The sequence below is a fragment of the Oncorhynchus keta genome, chromosome 2, assembly GCF_023373465.1.
Source record: "Oncorhynchus keta strain PuntledgeMale-10-30-2019 chromosome 2, Oket_V2, whole genome shotgun sequence".
Classification (NCBI taxonomy): domain Eukaryota; kingdom Metazoa; phylum Chordata; class Actinopteri; order Salmoniformes; family Salmonidae; genus Oncorhynchus; species Oncorhynchus keta.
Window position 1 is genome coordinate 23018233 of NC_068422.1, and position 25350 is coordinate 23043582.

The 25350-nt window shown below is 42.4% G+C and overlaps 1 protein-coding gene across 1 annotated transcript in view; it reads right to left on the reverse strand.

The window, feature by feature from the left end:
• Positions 1-23059, reverse strand: part of hk1 (hexokinase 1) — a 54070-nt gene extending 31011 nt beyond the window's left edge. Inside the window, exons 1-2 of the mRNA XM_035793193.2 lie at positions 22772-23059; positions 10568-10730 (exon numbers count right to left, since the gene is read on the reverse strand). Of these exons, the coding sequence (XP_035649086.1) occupies positions 10568-10730; positions 22772-22834 (226 nt within the window). The 5' untranslated portion in view covers positions 22835-23059. The remainder of the gene's footprint in view (positions 1-10567; positions 10731-22771) is intronic.
• Positions 23060-25350: the final 2291 nt, after the last annotated feature.

Genomic DNA, 25350 nt, shown 5'->3' on the forward strand with positions numbered 1-25350 from the left:
TTCATTTTTCATTAAAGAACATGAGTAACCACCACGCTGCATTTTGGTCCGCTCCTCTTTCAACAGACGAACGTTGTTACAGGTTTGCCTTGAATGTTGCCAATTTGAAGCGAGTGCTGCCAAATTATATTGAACTGCCTGAAAGATCATAGGAGAACTTATGAGGTGAGATTTACGAGATTTTGTCCTTTAATATTGGTATAATGAAACATAGGTTGGACTCAGGATATCAGGGCCCGTATCCAGAAAGCGTCTCAGCGTAGAAAATTGTAAGTGCTAAGAATAGAGACATTTTACTCCTACTATTATTGGTAAAAATAAAAGCTATGCATTAAGCCTCTTTAGTAATAAGAGTCCCACTTACTCAACAGATAATTAGAAGGCCTCGTGAGCTGTCCTAACAAGTTAATAAGTGTTACCAGCAGTTGCCTTAATAATAGTAAAAGGCAGCGAGTCAGTGGTTCCTGTGCCATGGACAGGCAGTTGCTTTGGAGTTGAAAGAATTATTTGATATTTATATAGCCTATGATCAACCCATAAATAATCTACACTTACATGCAACAGTTGGTATCTCTTGCACTTTTGACAATGATTTTACATGAGGCCATATTCGGATGATATGCCTAAATTCCTATAATCACTAGGCTAATAAATAATAATGTCACATCCTGACCACAGTTTGCTTTGTATGTTTCTATGTTTTGTTTGGTCAGGGTGTGATCTGAGTGGGCATTCTATGTTGTGTCTAGTTTGTCTGTTTCTGTGTTTGGCCTGATATGGTTCTCAATCAGAGGCAGGTGTTAGTCATTGTCTCTGATTTGGACCCATATTTAGGTAGCCTGTTTTGTGTTGGGTTTTGTGGGTGATTGTCGCCTGTGTCAGTGTTTGTGCCACACAGGACTGTTTCGGGTTTACACGTTAGTTGTTTTTGTAGTTTATTCATGTATAGTTTTCTTATTAAAAAACATGAATTTCAACCACGCTGCATTTTGGTCCTCTCCTTCAACGGAAGAATCCCATTACAAATCCCATTTTCTTTGGATTATTTTATCAACCTACATCATGCTATTTCAATTTATCCCTTTGGAGCGCAATATCACATTGTAAAAAAAATCTAGCCTATAAATTGGGTAATTGACAGCATTTACGTGTTCAGTGATTAAGGAATGCCTAAACCTTTCAAACTTTTTCTGCAACATTATCAGCAAGTGACTTGAAGCCTACTGTGCCAAAAGAGATTTAGAGTTGTTGAACGGGAGTGATTGTGTTGATATAACGGTAATAATATCAAAATGTCGCTCTTAACCATATGATTCAGTGAAATATACCTATCACATTATTAAAAATATCAGAATTTATTAAAAAAGGCAAGAAAAGGCAACATATTAGACAATAATTAAGAGTAGGTAGAGTGATCATGTCAGGCGAAAATTATATAAAACGTTTTACCATTGAAAGATTTGATGTCAGAGCCCCACCTATTATTTTTTGCCTATTTTGCATGTAATTCTGGCATTAATTGTTTCACATATCAGTTTAGCAAACAATGTACAAAATAATTATTGAGTTAATAAAGCAACATTCAAACTTGGTCTCTTTCAAAAATGCATGTTTCAGCCTACAGTAGCTCAGTGCTTTCTGTGGTGGAGGGGCAGCCAGCGAAAGCACCGAGTGCAGGCATTGTAAATCTTCTCTGGTTGAGCCGTGATTGGATCAGGGTTCTGTCACTCATGGGGACACACACTACATCACTGCAGGATCTACAGCAGTTCAAGCCCCCCTGGGTGTATAAAACACAGTTAGAAATGTATTTGGTTAATTAAATTAATGTACTTAGTAACAAGTCAAATTTGTCTGTGGCTGGCAAAAATAAGATACTAATCTTACAATACAAATTGGATGATGTTCACATAAAGAACGGCGAATGGTGGATATTAGATCAAGGACAAAGTGGATAGAAGGAGAAAAAAGCACCTCTTACTTTAGCAGACTTGAAAAAAGGTGTCAGGAAAGAAATGCTATTAATTATTTGTATGTTAGTAGGAATGAAAGAACAGAAACAAAATTGATTGATACAGACATTTTTTGTTTCTATAATGATTTCAGGTTTCAAGACTAGTCATTCAACTGAGACTGCTCTTCTCTGTATCACGGAGGCGCTCCGCACCGCTAAAGCTAACTCTCTCTCCTATGCTCTCATCCTTCTAGACCTATCGGCTGCCTTCGATACTGTGAACCATCAGATCCTCCTCTCCACCCTCTCCGAGTTGGGCATCTCCGGCGCGGCCCACGCTTGGATTGCGTCCTACCTGACAGGTCGCTCCTACCAGGTGGCGTGGCGAGAATCTGTCTCCTCACCACGCGCTCTCACCACTGGTGTCCCCCAGGGCTCTGTTCTAGGCCCTCTCCTATTCTCGCTATACACCAAGTCACTTGGCTCTGTCATAACCTCACATGGTCTCTCCTATCATTGCTATGCAGACGACACACAATTAATCTTCTCCTTTCCCCCTTCTGATGACCATGTGGCGAATCGCATCTCTGCATGTCTGGCAGACATATCAGTGTGGATGACGGATCACCACCTCAAGCTGAACCTCGGCAAGACGGAGCTGCTCTTCCTCCCGGGGAAGGACTGCCCGTTCCATGATCTCGCCATCACGGTTGACAACTCCATTGTGTCCTCCTCCCAGAGCGCTAAGAACCTTGGCGTGATCCTGGACAACACCCTGTCGTTCTCAACTCACATCAAGGCGGTGGCCCGTTCCTGTAGGTTCATGCTCTACAACATCCGCAGAGTACGACCCTGCCTCACACAGGAAGCGGCGCAGGTCCTAATCCAGGCACTTGTCATCTCCCGTCTGGATTACTGCAACTCGCTGTTGGCTGGGCTCCCTGCCTGTGCCATTAAACCCCTACAACTCATCCAGAACGCCGCAGCCCGTCTGGTGTTCAACCTTCCCAAGTTCTCTCACGTCACCCCGCTCCTCCGCTCTCTCCACTGGCTTCCAGTTGAAGCTCGCATCCGCTACAAGACCATGGTGCTTGCCTACGGAGCTGTGAGGGGAACGGCACCTCAGTACCTCCAGGCTCTGATCAGGCCCTACACCCAAACAAGGGCACTGCGTTCATCCACCTCTGGCCTGCTCGCCTCCCTACCACTGAGGAAGTACAGTTCCCGCTCAGCCCAGTCAAAACTGTTCGCTGCTCTGGCCCCCCAATGGTGGAACAAACTCCCTCACGACGCCAGGACAGCGGAGTCAATCACCACCTTCCGGAGACACCTGAAACCCCACCTCTTTAAGGAATACCTAGGATAGGATAAGTAATCCTTCTCACCCCCCCCCCCTTTTAAGATTTGATGCACTATTGTAAAGTGACTGTTCCACTGGATGTCATAAGGTGAATGCACCAATTTGTAAGTCGCTCTGGATAAGAGCGTCTGCTAAATGACTTAAATGTAAATGTAAATGTTATATTCCTCATCCTAATCCCCAATAACTGTAATGATATTTTTTTTTAAAAATAAAAGCCATATTCCTACAATAGACTTAGTTACACTTTAAAGAGTTTTGTGAAGCAGAGCTTCAAATAGAGGAATTGGATATAACTGTAAAGAAACCAGCCTTAAATATATCGCCTGGCAGTGATCGCCTGGCTGCGATTTTATTTTGGGATGATCTAAGAGATCTACTTTTTGACACCTTCATTGAATGTATTGAGAATAATGCTCTCATGCCCACTTTGGAACATGTCATGGGAAAATCCATCATTAGTCAACTAGCAGATTATACCACTCTTTTTCTCAAGGACAAAGAACAGATCCCCCGAGTTATCAATTTAGTTAATCTCTTCTCAGATGCATCAGGTTTAAGGCTAAATATGAATAATTATGAGCTTATGACCATACATGACCTTCCATTAATTTCATTACATAATATCCCTATAAAGTACAGTTAAATATCTGGAAATGTTCCTGTTCAAGTGAGCACAGCACAACTACGGTGGGTCCCTTAATATGTCTTGTATGCTGCTGCATAAGTGATGCAATACGCCAGGGAGACATTTATACTGTTGCCAAGAAACTAACACTAAGTGCATGTTGTGTAGTAAGCTGTTAGTAGCCCGTTGTATAGTAAGCTGTTGGTAACCTGTGTCTCATTCTAAGAATGTGGTCCCTCTCCCTTTGTGAACTTAGCCTACTGTTCTGACTTAGTGGTGCCCATGTAGCCTATAGCCTGTTTTATTGAAATGTCATCATCGAACAGTTTAAGACCTTTCATTGTCCAGTCATGTGCCTCATTTATTTAACCTGCTGTTCTGACTTGGTGTACAGGGAGAATACTGTAAGAACAGCCCATGTTCTGAAATCGGTCGCTGTCCATTTTAGGCAGCGAATAAGCATGTAGGCTACATCCGACTCAGCTCACTCATATCTTAATCGAAATGAAGGCTTGCCTCTTATCCACTCATTGTTCCCTTATTCCATAGTTTGTACATCTCATTTGTTATTTTGCTTATATAGGTCTGTCTCATTAGTATCTTATTCACCATTTTAGGCAATGATAGAATTATGCATTTCATTGTTTTGCTTACTTTGTGTATTATAATTAGCTCATGTGCTTTTCTACACGAGGAGGGGATACTATAAAATGTTGTTGAATCTATAACCATGTACTATGTCTGCCAGTGACAGTCTCTTCCCATTCAAATATTTGTGTTAAACCAAAAGTTCAGTAATAGACCCATGTAATTCCAGTTGATATTGAGAGTGCTGTTTTGTTTGCGCAGTGCTCTGTCTGTGAGTCGGTATATTGTCTATAAATGTGGATCCTCGTGATTATATTTTCCTTCCTTTTTAGACCACATAATAAAATACTTCAAATGGTAGGTAAACCGCTGAGTCCGCGTCTCTCTTTCTCTCTCTCTTTCTGTATGGGGACTTAAAGAATAGTAAAGTTAACGCCTCAACATCTTGTTGAATTTATCTGAACTAACATGAGAATTTCTGTCGCTGTCTATTTCGAAAGTGCTGAACGAATAGGCCTTCCTCGTCACAGCTCGTTTGCGTTTAATTGCTTATACTTTAAGTGTTAATCATATAAGAACAAAGATTATGAATTTACTGAACATAAATGTAATAATGTTTGTGTATGATTCAAAAGTCAAAACTCGTTTCGGCATTCATTATTATTGAAGGAGGATTCGGTTCTCATCAAGTTACACAAATCCACAAGGAGTCAGTAGAAACCATATTTATTTAAGCAAGATAGCTATATCAACTATGTTTTTAAAAAGGCAGTAAATGTGACTGAATGAACTATTTCGCTGTCAGATCAGACTCCACTAAAAGCCAGGAGTAGCGGTGGTAAGGATTCACTCTATGGTGCTGAAAGGAAAGCTCTGCTGTCGGTACATTTGACACTGTTAAATCACTTATCACAAAAAATGGGTTTAGTTTGTACCACCAAGATTGACATGCTAAAATCGCCCGTGTTTGATGTACCGTCACAATAAAAGTGGTTGTCTGAAGCGTTCTGTAGAGTTACAGCTGGCGATGACTCATCACTATGGCTATTACCAATAATTTGCAACTATATCAATGAAAATATCATGATGTGAACCTTTCTGGGTATAGATCGTGGCACCCCCTCCCCCTGTCTCTCACTCTCTCTCTCTCTCTCTCTCTCCCTCTCTCTCTCTCCTACACCCAGGTTATGTTATCTCAGGTTATAAATTCCTGAAGGAGAATCTCTCCACCTGGCCATGCAGAAAGAGAGACACATAAAGAGAACAAAGGATTTCCCATGGCGAACACCTAAATCCCAAAAATGGGAATTTGATACAAAAGGTTCACTTTTGTGAAGGTGGGAATGGTCCGTGGACACTTACGGGATGGGTATGACAAGTGTGTTTCATTTGGTGACCTCAGAGAGGACAGGAAACACACATAACTATATCTCTGAATATGTACATTTCTCAGTTATGGGGTTTGCATCTAATTCCTGTATAAAGTGAATAAGTAAAGATGAAACTATTTGTGAAATGATGTAAGCTGATGTTAAATCTTTAATGAAAGAGAATTGTATTCCCTTTAAAGTTTATCTAAGTCATTGGCCCGCCCCCGTGAGCACAGGCATGATCTGGCATCATTTCTGTTGTTACGAATAAAAAAACCCTCCTGAGGAAATCCTCTTCAGAACACGCGTACCTCGGTCAGCTGAGGAGGCACAGGTTTGAGTTTAGACTAAGAAAACCCACAGTGTGAGCTGTGATTGCGAATAGTTATTGAATTCCTAACCGTACCACATAGAGCATTGGCTACACAGCTGGAAATGGTTCAACTCTGAGACTATCGATCTCTATAGAATAAGAGGACATCTTAGATACTAATTACTAGTCTGCAGCTAGAAGTGATGTCAACCTGGGATACGAAGACCGACAACCGCCGAAACCAATATTGTATGAGAACATTTCTGAATGGTACTCTGAAGTACCCATTCTAACCACAAAATACTTTGATCTTCAGGGAAGCAGAGAGAGAGACGCTTGGATGAACTCTCCAACAGAGAGACGGAGGATTTCAACAGAGATCACGACGACACACTGAGTGTAAATATATATTGATTGCAGTTATTCCCAAATAAGTGGGCGTTAATGTGCAAAGGATTAGCATTTCAATTAATATAATGATCAACTGTGTAGTGATTCATTTTTTTTGTCTTTCCCGCTATTCTCAGTCCACACCCACTTCCCTTTGTCCACCAAGCCATCATATCGGCTTAGCCCACTAGGGAACCTCCCCTATCATTTCCTTGTATCCATATCTACTGTGTTGTTTGTTTATGAATTCCTGTGATTATTTAGTTACTTAGTAAATAAATAATTAAGACAATTGGTGTATGTGTCACGTTCTGACCTTAGTTCCTTTGTTTTTGTCTTTGTTTTAGTATGGTCAGGGTGTGAGTTGGGGTGGGCAGTCTGTTTGTTTTTCTATGTTGGTTTTTGAGTTCGGCCTAGTATGGTTCTCAATCAGAGGCAGCTGTCAATTGTTGTCCCTGATTGAGAATCATACTTAGGTAGCCTGGGTTTCACTTTTGGTTTGTGGGTGTTTGTTTCCGTGTGAGTGTTTGGGCCACACGGTACTGTTTCGGTTTGTTCACATCGTTTATTGTTTTGTTCCAGTGTTCAGTTTGTTTATTAAAAATACATGAACACTTACCACGCTGCACCTTGGTCCTCCTCTGATAGAGGAAATTATGGTTGAAATGACTAATTATGTATACATTCCAATCAGAACTGACTAGTCCAAATGCTATAATGTACTGTACATGTGAGTTTTTGCATAATTAATGAACTTACAACTCATTAATGAATTAGAAATGAGTGCGAATTGGTTTTGGCAATAAAACATACAGGAATTTAGAATTCCTCTATCATCCTCTCTATCTCCAGACGACATCCGTTACAGTATGAATATTTCATAGTAAAGGCTGGGTTCGTGCAGAAAACCAACAATTTACGACATTTGGAATGAGACTACCGTGAGGTAAAGAATAATTAATTCATTAGAAAACTAATTGATCAGATATTAAAATATCTGAAGAGTTATATTAGGAAAATTATAACCCCCCTGCGTCACCATGCCCAAAGGAGCGGTGGCCTCCCTTATCAACTCTGACCCTAATGGTTGACTATCTAAGGTGTGAACTGGGAAGGCATAGCCACAGGAACAATGGGGATCCATAAACTATGGGAAAATGATATGTCAATAAAATTCCCAGCCGCGCCTGATGCTGAGAATGCGGAGAAAACTCAGGAAAAGTAACAAACAAAAACATGTGTGCAACAGAGGGCTCTGGGTGAGAATGGTGTCTTCTCACCTGTGGTGACGCCAGAGTGCTCTGCCTGCTGCCTCAACCCCCAGAGGAACCAACCCGGCACCGGCCAGCAGTGTGACCTCTGCGGCCACAGATGGTGCCCGAGACGGAACCTCCTCCAGTCTCCCTGAGCGCAGCACCTCCCAACTCCATGGGCATCGGAGCGGTGGTGCTGGGGGATGGAACCAACAGACCCCGATCTGGACGTCCGCGGGTAGCCAGCAGGTTATCCAGCCGAATGGACAGGTCCACCAGCTGGTCGAAGGTAATGGTGGTGTCCCTGCAGGCCAACTCTCTACGGACATCCTCGTGTAAACTGCAGCAATAGTTGTTGATCAGGGCCCTGTCGTTCCATCCCGCTCCAGAGGCCAGGGTCTGAAAGACCAAAGCGAACTCCTGTGCGCTCCTCGTCCCTTGCAGCAGGTGGAAAAGACATTCACCCGCCGCTCTGCCCTCGGGCGGGTGGTCAAAGACCGCCCGGAAACAACGGGTGAACTCCTCAAAGTGTTCCAGCACCGCATCTCCTTCCACTCTCACGGCCCGAAGGAGCCGGGTGGACGGTTGCCAGGTATAAATCCAACTGCAGCAGGAAACCCTGGCAGTGGGCAGCCGTCCCATCGTACTCCCCGGGGAGGTTAAGGCGAATCCCACTGGAACCGGGTGCAGGGGGAGTGAGTAGTGGAGGCCCCTGTTGTGCGTTGGGGAGGCGCTGGAGGAACTCCCTGTCTCTCCCCGTGGTCCATGGTTTGGACAATGTGGTCCAGGTCAGCGCCAAGATGGTGGATCATCACCTCTTGCTCTAGCACGCGCTCCTCAACCCCTATACCATGGGCACCTGCTACTCCTGACTCCATATGGGTGGTGTGGAATTCTGTAAGGGGTGTGTAACGGGTGGCAGGGAAGACAGATGCAGGAGAGCAGAACTAGGTAATAGCCGGAGCAGTTTAATTGTAAAACCAACGGCATAACGAAATAAACAAACATGGGTACAAAACCCAACGCGCACCAGTAACATGTGCACAATAAACAATAAACAATTCCACACAAAGACATGGGGGGAACAGAGGGTTTAATACACAACAATAAATGAGGGAAATTGAAACCAGGTGTGAAGGAAAACAAGACAAAACAAATGGAAAATAAAAAATGGATTGACGATGGCGAGAAGACCGGTGACGCCGACCACCGAACACCGCCCGAACAAGGAGAGGAAACGACTCCGGAGGAAGTTGTGACAATTAGTTTAATCACGTAATAATAATTGCAGAGAATTGATTTGATAAAATAAGTCTTCACTTTAATGATGCCAAAGACACGACAAAAATCACAACTATCTTTCCTTTGCGGTAACTCAAACTGTTGTGATTATCAGCTGATAAACTTTTATGAGGTGAGTTTGTCTGGGCAGTGTCTTAACATCATCCGAAAACCTGTTCTGAGCTGGGAGTTTTTTCATTCTTAAAACAGGTTTTAACAGGATTCCTAGTCTGAGATTCTTTATGGATATGGGTCCAGACCCTGTTATTTCTATTGTGACTCTAGCCAATGGGTGAAAAAACAGAAACCATGCCACTTGACCAACTGGTTTCTGCCTCACACCTGGATTTGTAACATGTTATTACATCTTGTCCTTAAAAAAGAAAGAACCAGGCATAGATTTCCCACAACTCTTCTTCCTCGGAGTATCTGGTTGGAGTGTCCATGTGTAACGGATGTGAAACGGCTAGCTTAGTTAGCGGTGTGCGCTAAATAGCGTTTCAATCGGTTACGTCACTTGCTGGCCGCGGCTTTTGTGGAGCGATGGGTAACGGCTGCGGAAAAAGGAGGAAGGTCAAAAGGGGGGTGAGTGTAACGGATGTGAAACGGCTAGCTTAGTTAGCGGTGCGCGCTAAATAGCGTTTCAATCGGTTACGTCACTTGCTCTGAGACCTTGAAGTAGTAGTTCCCCTTGCTCTGCAAGGGCCGCGGCTTTTGTGGAGCGATGGGTAACGATGCTTCGAGGGTGACTGTTGTCGATGTGTGCAGAGGGTCCCTGGTTCGCGCCCGGGTATGGGCGAGGGGACGGACGTAAAGTTATTCTGTTACATTGATGCTGTTGACCCGGATTACTGGTTGCTGCGGAAAAAGGAGGAAGGTCAAAAGGGGGGTGAGTGTAACGGATGTGAAACGGCTAGCTTAGTTAGCGGTGTGCGCTAAATAGCGTTTCAATCGGTTACGTCACTTGCTCTGAGACCTTGAAGTAGTAGTTCCCCTTGCTCTGCAAGGGCCGCGGCTTTTGTGGAGCGATGGGTAACGATGCTTCGTGGGTGACTGTTGTTGATGTGTGCAGAAGGTCCCTGGCGAGGGGACAGTTTAAAATTATACTGTTACATTGATGCTGTTGACCCGGATTACTGGTTGCTGCGGAAAAAAGGAGGAAGGTCAAAAGGGGGGTGAGTGTAACGGATGTGAAACGGCTAGCTTAGTTAGCGGTGTGCGCTAAATAGCGTTTGAATCGGTTACGTCACTTGCTCTGAGACCTTGAAGTAGTAGTTCCCCTTGCTCTGCAAGGGCCGCGGCTTTTGTGGAGCGATGGGTAACGATGCTTCGTGGGTGACTGTTGTTGATGTGTGCAGAAGGTCCCTGGTTCGCGCCCGGGTATGGGCGAGGGGACGGGTTAAAAAAATTATACTGTTACACATGCTCACCTGATCCATCAGGAATGGACCTGACGAAGGTGGGCAGCATCTTGACAGTTGCTGTGGGGTTCGTGTCCCGACCCAGCCCATTCCCCAGTTCCCTCCTGAATCGTTTCATGATGTCCATCAGCGTCTCGTCGGAGAAACGCATGGCATACAGATACTTATCGATCTGAAAGACACCAACACATCATCATCATTGATAATTTACAACCAGTTTCTTCAAATTAATCCAGGGAGTAATTCATTCATAATTCATAACATTAAGATGATATGATCTACTTTCTCCTTAAGATGGAACACAATGGGCTCTCAAAAGACACTAACAGTTGCAAAACATCTACTAGCTGTCCTTTGACATACTGGATCCAGTATCACGATGAAGGCCACACCTTTAAGCCTTAATCTTGGGAGAGTGAGCTGTTCTCACTAAAGTCTTTCCACATCTGTTCAGGGGAATGAACAGGCAGTTAGCCCACTGTTCCTAGGCCATCATTGAAAATAAGAATTTGTTCTTAACTGACTTGCCGAGTTAAATAAAGGAAAAATAAAATAAATAAAAGAGTTGCTGAGGACAAGCAATTCATTTTTGTCCTCTCTAATGGACATTCGTTTTTGGTCTATACATCCATACATAGCATTGTGTTTGGTCCCTTTGTACCTTTGAGAGGACATTCTGGGCTTTTCAATGATATCACATGTGTGTCACCTTGATATATTTTTATTTCTGATACTTCAAAATGGCTACTATCACAATTACCATCACAATTAGCACGTTATGATATTTGATATTCAAATTGTTTCTGATAGGTAAATATCTCAGAACAGTGTACTATTTATAAAGAGCTAAATAAGAGCCTGATAATTATCTCTCTGTCTCTCGCATTTCTACGCGAGTAGACCAACGGTACATTTCTTTGTTTACCGTGCGTTCCGATAAGTAAAACCGTTTCCTTGCTGAAAGGGATCCTATGTTATGCTTGAAATTGTACAAATCAAATCAAATCAAATTGTATTTGTCACATACACATGGTTAGCAGATGTTAATGCGAGTGAAGTGAAATGCTTGTGCTTCTAGTTCCGACAATGCAGTAATAACCAACAAGTAATCTAACTAACAATTCTAAAACTACTGTCTTATACACAGTGTAAGGGGATAAAGAATATGTACATAAGGATATATGAATGAGTGATGGTAAAGAGCAGCATAGGCAAGATACAGTAGATGGTATCGAGTACAGTATATACATATGAGATGAGTATGTAAACAAAGTGGCATAGTTAAAGTGGCTAGTGATACATGTATTACATAAGGATGCAGTCGATGATATAGAGTACAGTATATACGTATGCATATGAGATGAATAATGTAGGGTAAGTAACATTATATAAGGTAGTATTGTTTAAAGTGGCTAGTGATATATTTACATCATTTCCCATCAATTCCCATTATTAAAGTGGCTGGAGTTGAGTCAGTGTCAGTGTGTTGGCAGCAGCCACTCAATGTTAGTGGTGGCTGTTTAACATTCTGATGGCCTTGAGATAGAAGCTGTTTTTCAGTCTCTCGGTCCCAGCTTTGATGCACCTGTACTGACCTCGCCTTCTGGATGATAGCGGGGTGAACAGGCAGTGGCTCGGGTGGTTGTTGTCCTTGATGATCTTTATGGCCTTCCTGTAACATCGGGTGATGTAGGTGTCCTGGAGGGCAGGTAGTTTGCCCCCGGTGATGCGTTGTGCAGACCTCACTACCCTCTGGAGAGCCTTACGGTTGAGGGCGGAGCAGTTGCCGTACCAGGCAGTGATTGTGCATCTGTAGAAGTTTGTGAGTGCTTTTGGTGACAAGCCGAATTTCTTCAGCCTCCTGAGGTTGAAGAGTCGCTGCTGCGCCTTCTTCACGATGCTGTCTGTGTGAGTGGACCAATTCAGTTTGTCTGTGATGTGTATGCCGGGGAACTTAAAACTTGCTACCCTCTCCACTACTGTTCCATCGATGTGGATAGGGGGGTGTTCCCTCTGCTGTTTCCTGAAGTCCACAATCATCTCCTTAGTTTTGTTGACGTTGAGTGTGAGGTTATTTTCCTGACACCACACTCCGAGGGCCCTCACCTCCTCCCTGTAGGCCGTCTCGTCGTTGTTGGTAATCAAGCATACCACTGTTGTGTCGTCCGCAAACTTGATGATTGAGTTGGAGGCGTGCGTGACCACGCAGTCGTGGGTGAACAGGGAGTACAGGAGAGGGCTCAGAACGCACCCTTGTGGGGCCCCAGTGTTGAGGATCAGTTGGGAGGAGATTTTGTTGCCTACCCTCACCACCTGGGGGCGGCCCGTCAGGAAGTCCAGTACCCAGTTGCACAGGGCGGGGTCGAGACCCAGGGTCTCGAGCTTGATGACGAGCTTGGAGGGTACTATGGTGTTGAATGCCGAGCTGTAGTCGATGAACAGCATTCTCACATAGGTATTCCTCTTGTCCAGGTGGGTTAGGGCAGTGTGCAGTGTGGTTGAGATTGCATCGTCTGTGGACCTATTTGGGCGGTAAGCAAATTGGAGTGGGTCAGGGTGTCAGGTAGGGTGGAGGTGATATGGTCCTTGACAAGTCTCTCAATGCACTTCATGATGACGGAAGTGAGTGCTACGGGGCGGTAGTCGTTTAGCTCAGTTACCTTGGCTTTCTTGGGAACAGGAACAATGGTGGCCCTCTTGAAGCATGTGGGAACAGCAGACTGGTATAGGGATTGATTGAATATGTCCGTAAACACACCGCCCAGCTGGTCTGCGCATGCTCTGAGGGCGTGGCTGGGGATGCCATCTGGGCCTGCAGCCTTGCGAGCGTTAACACGTTTAAATGTCTTACTCACCTCGGCTGCAGTGAAGGAGAGACCGCATGTTTTCATTGCAGGCCGTGTCAGTGGCACTGTATTGTCCTCGAAGCGGGCAAAAAAGTTATTTAGTCTGCCTGGGAGCAAGACATCCTGGTCCGTGACTGGGCTGGATTTCTTCTTGTAGTCCGTGACTGACTGTAGACCCTGCCACATGCCTTTTGTGTCTGAGCCGTTGAATTGAGATTATACTTTGTCTCTGTACTGACGCTTAGCTTGTTTGATAGCCTTGCGGAGGGAATAGCTGCACTGTTTGTATTCGGTCATGTTACCAGACACCTTGCCCTGATTAAAAGCAGTGGGTCGCGCTTTCAGTTTCACGCGAATGCTGCCATCAATCCACGGTTTCTGGTTAGGGAATGTTTTAATCGTTGCTATGGGAACGACATCTTCAACGCATGTTCTAATGAACTCGCACACCGAATCAGCGTATTCGTCAATATTGTTATCTGACGCAATACGAAACATATCTCAGTCCACGTGATGGAAGCAGTCTTGGAGTGTGGAGTCAGAATGGTCGGACCAGCGTTGGACAGACCTCAGCGTGGGAGCCTCTTGTTTTAGTTTCTGTCTGTAGGCAGGGATCAACAAAATGGAGTCGTGGTCAGCTTTTCCGAAAGGGAGGCGGGGCAGGGCCTTATATGCGTCGCTGAAGTTAGAGTAACAATGATCCAAGGTTTTTCCACCCCTGGTTGCGCAATTGATATGCTGATAAAATTTAGGGAGTCTTGTTTTCAGATTAGCCTTGTTAAAATCCCCAGCAACAATGAATGCAGCCTCCGGATAAATGGTTTCCAGTTTGCAAAGAGTTAAATAAAGTTCGTTCAGAGCCATCGATGTGTCTGCTTGGGGGGGGATATATACGGCTGTGATTATAATCGAAGAGAATTCTCTTGGTAGATAATGCGGTCTACATTTGATTGTGAGGAATTCTAAATCAGGTGAACGGAAGGATTTGAGTTCCTGTATGTTTCTTTCATCACACCATGTCTCGTTAGCCATAAGGCATACGCCCCCGCCCCTCTTCTTACCAGAAAGATGTCTGTTTCTGTCGGCGCGATGCCTGGAGAAACCCGTTGGCTGCACCGCTTCGGATAGCGTCTCTCTAGTGAGCCATGTTTCCGTGAAGCAAAGAACGTTACAGTCTCTGATGTCCCTCTGGAATGCTACCCTTGCTCGGATTTCATCAACCTTGTTGTCAAGAGACTGGACATTGGCAAGAAGAATGCTAGGGAGTGGTGCACGGTGTGCCCGTCTCCGGAGTCTGACCAGAAGACCGCCTCGTTTCCCTCTTTTTCGGAGTCATTTTTTGGGGTCGCTGCATGGGATCCATTCCGCTGTGCTGTTTGAAAGGCAGAACACAGGATCCGCGTCACGAAAAACATATTCTTGGTCGTACTGATGGTGAGTTGACGCTGATCTTATATTCAGTAGTTCTTCTCGACTGTATGTAATGAAACCTAAGATGACCTGGGGTACTAATGTAAGAAATAACACGTAAAAAAAGCAAAAAACTGCATAGTTTCCTAGGAACGCGAAGCGAGGCGGCCATCTCTGTCGGCGCCGGACGTACAGGATTAGCTTGCACGAGATGCTAAGCTAACAAAGGGAAAGCAGCCATTTTGTTTTTCCTGTGTCACGTTGTAATTCCTCTGCCTTGCCCGACGGAAGTCTCTCCCTTTGTACTTCCATTTGATTTCAGCTTTCCGCGATCCGTGACCCCCTGGTGCTGAAGAATCGCCAGTACGTTTCTTTTAAAAATAATTATTTACGTTTAACAAGTAGTTTCTTATGATATCCAGCCTGTCTCAACTGATTGGATATCGATGTCTCATTCAATTGAACTAAAAGGTAAAATTGCCAGATTTACCTTTTTCCAATGGACACTTAAAATAATATCCAAATGGATGGGTTTCTACAAATGAGACTTTTTAAACTTTTCCACATTAAACTTGATACAGCAACGCTCTCAGGTTAATTAAAGATTAATACCCAAATAGCCTATACAGGTTTGATTTATCATTAACATTGATTAAATCAGTAAAATATGCATTTGCAAATCTCATTCAGGACTACCCAGTACTGAATGAAGTCCCGCTTCCAGTGGGAATCCCATGTGGCTTCGGCCTTAGGGACATGTGAACCTGGTGATGAATGTACCCTAACATTTCAAACGACTGTTTACACGTATGATAATCAAGACAATCTCAATTGATTGGATATCATCGTCTCATTCAATTTAATAAGTTAAATTGTCGAAAATACCTTTTCAGGTTCTTCCAATTAAATTAGGCATTTTAAACTTTCCCATATTAACCTAGATTAACTAACTTCTCAGGATAATTCCATTTTAATTCCCAGTTGCCTATACAGGTATGATTAATCATTGATAAATCAAGTAAATTTGCTTTTGCAAATTCATTCACATGCAACTCTCACATTATGATACAGTACTGATGGTTCATTAACATCTATAAATAGATTCAAATTGTCTTTGCATCTTCCAAAATATTCCAAAACCCCAAATTCTCTCCTTTCAAATGTTCTAATAATGTACAAGCTGGTTCCCACTCCCCCGCTAAGTCGTGAAACCTCACCCATAAAAGGTTTGATCTCTGACCTAAGTAGTGATACCAACCCTAACTTTGTCATTAGCAGAAAAACAGTAGAAATCACGACAAATGCTCTCCAAAATCAGGCGCAGGCCTTGTGAAGGTTATCTCCAGTCCCTGATGTCTTGCCATCCATAATTGGCTTCGGTCCAATACCGCAGTGCACAGCTGAAGCACGGGCAGGACACAGTAGACATAAAGGGACAGGTGGAGAGAACTGGAAAATTGATGACAAATGCAGAAAAGGGAACAATTCTGCTCGCTATGGAACTACGTTTGAAAACTGAACAATTAAATGTAATTGCAAAAACTTATGACGACAATAAAGCACAAACTCTTCAAAAAAATTGTTTCCTACAGGAACAAAATCGTCTTCTACAGGAACAACTCCATTTAGCCAAAACTAAATACGACTATGTCCACACAAAACTAGATCAATCTGACGAGTTATCTACAAACAGGAGCGCTCAACTTGATAACATGCATGCAGTTTTGTTGAACATTACTCAAAGTAACACTGTTCTACTCCAAATGCTGCAGACCAAAGATGATCAGTTAATGAACACAATGACTAAGTTGGAGGACAAATCAGCAGAATTCATTGAAGTTGCTGAGCAAATTAATGATGAGAGAACTCAGGTGATGAAGATGGAAATATTGATTTCTAAGCAAGAGCAGGAAATCTCATCACTGAATCTCTCGCTCCTTACTCAAGACCTCTATCTGTAAAACATGACAGATAGGTTTGAGACCGAAAGGAGCCAGTGATACACTCACGTGCCTAAATTCAGTACTCTAAGCGCTCAAGTGGAATCCACAATGCAGCAGGATACCACCCTTAATCTGGTGGAATTCCAGAACGATCACGCGCTACAGCATGACTACCCAACCAAGCAACCGGAGCCCGGCACTCAAAGGAGTGAAGACGATAGAGGCTTTGCCTCCCTCATGTGTCCCTCAGTCTTCTCCTCTTGGCCATTCAGCATTGAGTAATATGGCGCCTCTTGGCCAATAAAACCAAAGCTTGGCTTCTTCTCTTGGCCTTTCGGCTCCAATTTCCCACAGGATGAAGCCAACCTTCTTCGTCCACTTGGCGTGGAACACCTTGACAAACTTGTCAAGAATTTCCACACCTTTGACCCCGTTCCAGGTCAGCCAAACGATACTGAGACATTCCTAGCTGACATAGGGGACTGACATAGGGGCTGACATAGGAGGGCTACCCGAACGCTACAGGTTCTGACCGAGTTTACCTGTTGAAGCAAATGTCGACGAGGTTCATTTGTGTAACAGCAACACATGCTTAACGACTATACTAAACTTTCCACAGCTTTGAAATGAGAATTCAGTGTGTTTGCGACTTGCAAACACAATAGCTCACAGGAAAACACTGTCAAACAAACTCGGAATGAACACCCTCAAGCTTACTATCATAGGCTTTGTTCAGCTTACTTTGGACTACTCACTGAAACAGGAATGGAAGAGCTGTTACCATTCAAAGAAATGTTTCTGTCAAACATGTATCCCACCTTCATTACCTACTTGGGCCCTAGAGCCAATGTTGACTTGCCTATCTTACAACTCAGAGAACTTGCAAGCACAGCTTTTGAGGCATCAAAAGCTCGCAACGCTAAGAGCCCTGACCACACGGTTTCAGACCAGGAGCACTCACTCCAGTTAGAGGGTGCATTATCTGGTATTGGAGCACTGATAGATGATGCACAACAACGGTTTCTGCTACAAAACCACAAATCCAATAACCTCTGCTGTCTAAATAACTGTAAATTAAATCGACATTGAAACTACTACCTATACAATTGACCTGTTCGCTTCATTCCTGCACCCTACCCACAAAAAGTGTCAGAGCACAAGGGTAACAATCAAAATGTAGACCAATGTTCTCTGGAAGTTCCACTACGTGAAGAACTAAAGCGAGAAGAATTTGAGAAAATGGTCAAAGATAAGTCAGAAGGACTAGACGGAGAATTGGACACAAGGTCCGCAGGAATTAACTGATTGACCATTAAGGATGTTAAATATTTAATTTCTCCTGCTCTCACTCGAGACTCAATCCATGGCCACCCTGATCAAGAAACAAGCCCAGAGGCTTTGTCTATAGAATATGATGCAAAGGTTGCGAAGAAAAAGGTCAAAAGCTTTGTTAAAGCCACTCCACTTTGTGGGGAATATGTCCACTAAACGTGAATCTAAATGGCCATACCTGGAAACAGTCCTGGAGGACTGCTTACCTTGTCATGCACTAATTGATTCGGGCGTGACGATATCGTTCATCTCTCAACCATTGTTCGATGATTTCAAAAGGGTTTTAAAGCCATCTAAACGTGGTTAATCTTTGAACTACCCATCCCGGATCTGGGAGAATTGTCATCAACTACACTAATTAGCATAGCGCAGCAGTCAAAAAATATTACTAGAAAATATTAATATTCACGAAATCACATGTGAAATATAGCGAAACACATCTTAGCCTTTTGTTAATCACCCTGTCATCTCAGATTTTGAAATTATGCTTTACAGCCAAAGCAAGACAAGCGTTTGTGTAAGTTTATCGATAGCCTAGCATAGCATTATGTCCAGCTAACAGCAGGAAGCTTGGTCACGAAAATCAGAAAAGCAATCAAATGAATCGTTTACCTTTGATGATCTTCGGATGTTTTCACTCACGAGACTCCCAGTTAGAAAGCAAATGTTCCTTTTGTTCCATAAAGATTATTTTTATACCCAAAATACCTCTTGGTCACGTTATGTTGAGAAATCCACCGGAATAGCACTCACGACAACACCGAAACATTTTCCGAATTATATCCATAATATTGACAGAGACATGGCAAATATTTTTTATAATCAATCCTCAAGGTGTTTTTCAAATATCTATTCAATAATATATCAACCCGGACAATTGGCTTTTCAGTAGGAGTGAGAGGAAAAATGACTACCTCTGTCTTTTACGCAATAATCACTCTGAGAGCCCTCAGCTGGCCACTTACGCAATGTAGTCATTTACGCTCATTCTTCAACATAAAGGCGTGAAATGACGTCTAAAGGCTGTAGACACCTTAGGGAATACGTAGAAAAAGGCATCTGGTCGATATCCCTTTCAATGGACAATAGGAACACAACGGTTTCAAAATAAGAGGCACTTCCTGATTGGATTTTCCTCAGGGTTTCGCCTGCAATATCTGTTCTTTTATACTCACAGACAATATTTTGACAGTTTTGGAAACTTTAGAGTGTTTTCCATCCTAAGCTGTCAATTATATGCATATTCTAGCATCTGGTCCTGTGAAATAGGCCGTTTACTTTGGGAACGTTATTTTTACAAAAATAAAAATAGTGCCCCCTTTACAATCAGGAAGGGACTCTTATTTAGAAAGCTCTGCGTTCCTATGAGTCCCTATTGAGCAGTGAATGGGATATCAACCAGATTCCTTTTTCTATGGCTTCCCTAGTGTATCTAGTGTCACAATACATAGTTTCAGGCTTTTATTTTGAAAAATGAGCCTGAACGACAACATTGTGTCAGTGGTCAGCTGGAGGCTCTCAGAGTGATTTGTGCGTAATAGACAAATGCGACCATTGTTTCTCTCGTTCCTACTAAGAAGCCACCTGTCCCGGTTGATATATTATTGAATAGATTTTTGAAAAACACTTTGAGGATTGATTTAAAAAATAGTTTGACATGTTTCTGTCAATATTACGGATCTAATTTGGAATATTTTTTGGCGTTGTCATGACCGCAGTTTCGGTGGATTTCTCAACCAAACGTAAAGTACAAACGGAGGTATTTCGGCTATAAAAATAATATTTATGGGACAAAATGAACATTTGCTGTCTAACTGGGAGTCTCGTGAGTGAAAACATCCAAAGCTCATCAAAGGTAAACGATTTAATTTGATGGCTTTTTTGATTTTCGTGACCAAGCTGCCTGCTGATAGCTAGACACAATGCTATGCTAGGCTATCGATAAACTTACACAAATGCTTGTCTTGCTTTGGCTGTAAAGCATAATTTCAAAATCTGAGATGACAGGGTGATTAACAAAAGGCTAAGCTGTGTTTCAATATATTTCACTTGTGATTTCATGAATATGAATATTTTCTAGTAATATTTTTTGTCCGTTGCGTTATGCTAATTAGTGTCAGTTGATGACAATTCTCCCGGATCCGGGAGAGGGAGTTCCTTAAACAATATTTCTACTGTGGGAGTGGTCCGTGGATACTTAAGGCACAGTCAAGTTGAGTGTGTTTCATTTGATGATGAAGGACAGGAAACACACATAACTGTACCTCTGAATGCGTACATTTCTCAATTATGGGGTTTGCATCTAATTATTGTATAAAATTAACGAGTTAAGATTAAATTATTTGTGAAATTATGTAATGGGATGTTAACCTTTAAAATGAGAGAATTGTCTTCAATGTAAAGTTTAACTAGTCAGTGGCCACGCCCCAGTCAGGTCAGCCATTACATCAGGTGTCATAGAACTGCCCTTTTCTCTGAAATGTATAAAACCGCCCTTGACGAAATGTACATTTCAAGCCAAAGAGACCCACGGTAAGCCGGACATCTCGATTGGTTAAGACCACACAAACCATAAGACTAGAAAACCATCCCACATCGAGCATTGGCTAGACGACATAATTTACTAGTCTGCAGCTAGAAATGACGTAAACCTAGAACGAGAATACCGACAACCTTTCTGAAAGGTACTCTGAAGTATCCATTCTGCAACCACAAAAGACTTTGTGACTTCAATGAAAGTTAATCAGAGACTGATGAATCCTACTGTCACGTTCGTTGAAAGGAGTAGACCAAGAATAGAGTGAATAGGGTTCCACATATTTTAATAAACTGAAACTCACCAAAACAAAACAATAAAGCACAAAACGAAACGTGAAGCTAATAGTGTGCACTCAGGAAACTACATGTAGACAAGATCCCACGAATACCAATGGGGAAACGGCTACCTAAATATGATCCCCCAATCAGAGACAACGATAAACAGCTGCCTCTGATTGGGAACCATATCAGGCATACATATAGACATACATTTAATCTAGATGACCCACCCATGTCACTATCACACCCCAACCAACACAGAGAATAAACAGCTTACTATGGTCAGGGCGTGACACCTACAGGACATTCAAGGATTCCAACAATGACATACGGGCGTAAATATATATACATTGCAATTATTCTCAAATGAGCGGCCGTTCATGTGCAAAGGACTACCATTTCAATTAATATAATTATAGACTGTGTGTAATGAATCGATATTGTCTTTTCCGTTCTTTCTCAGTCCCACTCCTTTCCTTTTATCTACCAAGCTGTCATATCGGCTTAGTCCACTAGGGACTTTTCTATCATTGTTAGAAACCAATATCTACTGTTTTTTCTGTTATGTATTTCTGTGATTATTAAGTTAGATAATAAATAAATAAATAAACCAATTTGTATATCACTGATTCCTAATTTATGCTAGAGTTTGTGCAAGAATTTTACGACATTTGGAATGAGACTAACAGGGTAATAATAATACATTGGTGAGAATGACTAATCGATCAGATATTACAATATCTGAAGAGTTATATTCTGAAAATTATAGCTCTGTAAATCACATTTTCCGTGGTGCCCCAACTTCCTAGTTAATTAAGTTGACATTATTTGTTTAATCACGTAATAATAATTACATTGAGAATTGATTTGATAAAACAAGTCTTCACATTTAATGACAGTAAAGACACAAAAATGTATATATATATATATATATATATATATATATATATATATATAAGCTCAGTGCATTCTGAAAGTATTCAGACCCCTTGACTTTTTCCACATTTTTACACGTTACAGCCTTATTCTAAAACATATTATATAGTTTCCCCCTCATCAATCTACACACAATACCCCATAATGACAAAGCAAAGAGGTTTTTAGATGTTTGCTAAATTATACAAATAAAATATTCAGACCCTTTACTCAGTGGTAAGCATTTCACTATAAGGTTGTATTTGTCACATGTGACTAATACAATTTGATTTGATTTTGATTTGATTACATTTATCACAAGGATATAGGCTTGCCAGCTACAGTATGTTCATGCTAACTGTTATTTAGGCACATTTGCCACTAACACACCCTAGCTAGTAGTACTGCAACAGCCAGGAAAGGAGGTATTGAGCATTTTCAACATGTGCATTCTCAAAGTTTGCATTCCTTTCTCTCTCAACAATGATAGAGCGAAATTATTACAGCAAGGGCCTCCAGGAAGCAGGTTGGAGCAATATCATTTGAAGGCTGAAACCTAACTCAGGAGGCGGGTAGTGGTAGATGCTCCTGAACTGCCCCCTCACAAGGTTAGAGCTAAACACACCCTACACATTCAGTCGCAACAGACATGGAAAAACCCAGGGCCCACTGCTCAGGGCAGGCTACATCCTGGTTTCAAGGGCATTGCAGTGTTACAAACAAGATGCCTGACCGGCACTGTAGATGCTGCTGCATGCTATCACAAGACATGGAAATGTAAGCCTGAGAGTGAATCTACCAGCTTCAAGACAGTCAATAAGCACAGGGCTTCAGATTGTGTCACTTGTTGTCACATGGCCCTGAGCTCTGTGCCTCAAAGCTGTCCTATTTTTGGAAGGTAGTTAACAACAGCTCTGCTCACTGTAGCCACATTCCTACAGGGCACTCACCTTTTTGACTTTGTCATCCTTCAACTCTGTGAAGTAGTAGGCCAGAAGCTGTGCTGCGATCATCCTGTCCACCGATGTGGTGAAAGAATAAATGGAGAGCTAAAAAAAAGGGAAATCCCTGTAGTCCCCTCTCCCTGGTGAGGAGGTATAAAAAAGATCCCAGTTTCAGTCCAAACAAAGCTAGAGAAATGGGTCATGTATGGGGCTTGCAACACTCTCCCCCAGGTTCCCAGGAAGTCAGACTACATGGAGTAATTTTTAGCTTGAATGCAGATACAGGCAGCAGGAGAGCTGGGATGGGGACTGGTTTAAGCCCTGCCTACTGCCTGTCCTCTGATTGGTTAAGCTGCTGAAGCCAGGGCCTCCTGCGCAGAACCCAGTTGACAGGATGACTGGCTGCCTGTTACACACACTCTCCTTCACTGGGGTGGTAGAGGAAATGAGGAAGTAGAGGAGGCAGAGAAGGAAGGGATAGAGAACTGGTCTTGATCCTTTTTTTACTGGGCAAAATAGGAAACAAACAAGCATGTTCATCACATTGCTGTGGTGATGGATCATCTGGGTTAAACTGTAGGCAGAGAGAGGGGTTACACATTCATCACGCTGCATTTTGCTACACTCACAATAACATCTGCTAAATATGTGTATGTGACCAATCAAATTTTATTTTATTTTATTTGTGATGGCTCATAGGGGTTAAAGAGTAGGCAGAGAGAGAGGTTACACGTTCATCGCATTGCTGTGGTGATGGCTCATAGGGGTTAAAGAATAGGCAGAGAGAGGGGTTAGATTACAATTAATAATTATTGTCCTTGCTTTTTGGTTGGGCCTGGGTCACTCAAGTGTCCTTTCACCTCTGAAGGGATTTTTCTAAGGGGGTCACTGCAGCTTGTCAGGGAGCTCATTTTACTGACTAATACTTATGTTGAATTCCTTTAATGTCGACTATGTTGCTGCGGTCTGTTAACTCACTACTGCCTACAATGGTCAGTTTTACAAGCTGCTTGAAGGAAATTTATCACAGCGTTGTAAAGGTTTAGTGCTGTTAGTGACAACAAAGATGAGGGGATTTGGACAGGCATTCTGTGAGAATCAATGGGGAGCATTAGGAGAACAGGTATTACCCCGAGGGATACAATCCAGAGGATATTTTTGTTTGTCTTCAGTCTTGACTATTTGAAACATACTATGACTTTGCCCTCAATTGGAATTTGCCTGGGTGGCAATTTGCCAGTCGAGTGGACTGCATTATTTGTAGATTTGTCTCATTATTTTTAAATTATTTGGTGCCACAAACATTTAATCCTCAATCTACCCACTGTCACTAGAATAGTGCTTAGAGGTCCAGTTGTGTTGCAAAGTCACAGAAACGGACTATATGACCACTACAAATTGATAACATGTTTCTTTACAGTAATGTACTTTTAAACCAAAGTTTAGTTGGAATTTAGCTGCCTGTAAGTTACTGCCAAATTCACCACAACCCCTTTACAGTGTATGATATTCCATCAATACTAATAAAACAGGTTAATAATTCAAAATGTCAAAACTCTGTATTACCCACGTATAGTATACAATAGAGTCTGAGAGGGAGTGATTCTTATACATTGGATATGCATGCACAGACACAACCAATAAACACAGACTTTACAAACATAAAGCAATTTCCTGTCAGTGACAGATTCGGTTACAATCACCATGGGGACAACATAGAGTATAGGATGTTTACACAGTAGATAACAGAGGAAATGTTCCCCCAAAGAGCTGGGATAAGTAGGAATTCACACTGAGCAATATCATGTGATTTTGATCATGTGCACTGCATGAAACACATTTTATGAGTTGATCATTCAAATATTAGCTTTATTTTATTGCCAGATATAAATTGAACAGTTTTGGCATTGGTGGGGAGAAGATTACAATAATGTGTTTGGGTGTATGCCCTGTTCTGTATGCCCTATGCTGTGGAATATTTTTGATTATAAACTGGGTGGTTCGAGCCCTGAATGCTGATTGGCTGAAAGCCATGGTATATCAGACCGTACACCATGGGTATGACAAAACATTTATTTTACGGTTCTGATTACATTCGTAACCAGTTTATAATAGCAAAAAGGCACCTCAGGGGTTTGTGATATATGGCCAATATTCCATGGCTAAGGGCTGTGTCCAGGCAAAAGAACAGCCCTTAGCCGCGGTATATTAACCATATATCACAAAACATCTTCAGCCCTGGGCATAAGTGACATAAGAGGTTACTTAGGACCCCTGGCCACTAGATGGCCTATGACCCCTAAAAAAACGCATAGCAGTTGTTTTGGCAGTGTCTTAGGTGGAACTGCATTAGAGCTGTAAAATCCACAACTGCTCCTGTCATAAAACCTAAAGCGGACATTCCCATCGGCTGCATGGAGTAGCATTAAGAGAAATCCCATGCAGCCTTGTTACAAGATTGAACACTGGAATGTGAGATATAATCTACACCTCGATTAGTCTGATAGAAATCCTCCTTATTTAGTTTAATGATTTTCAATTTGAACGTCATTATTTCTATATAGCCTACACTTTCTTGTTCTGAA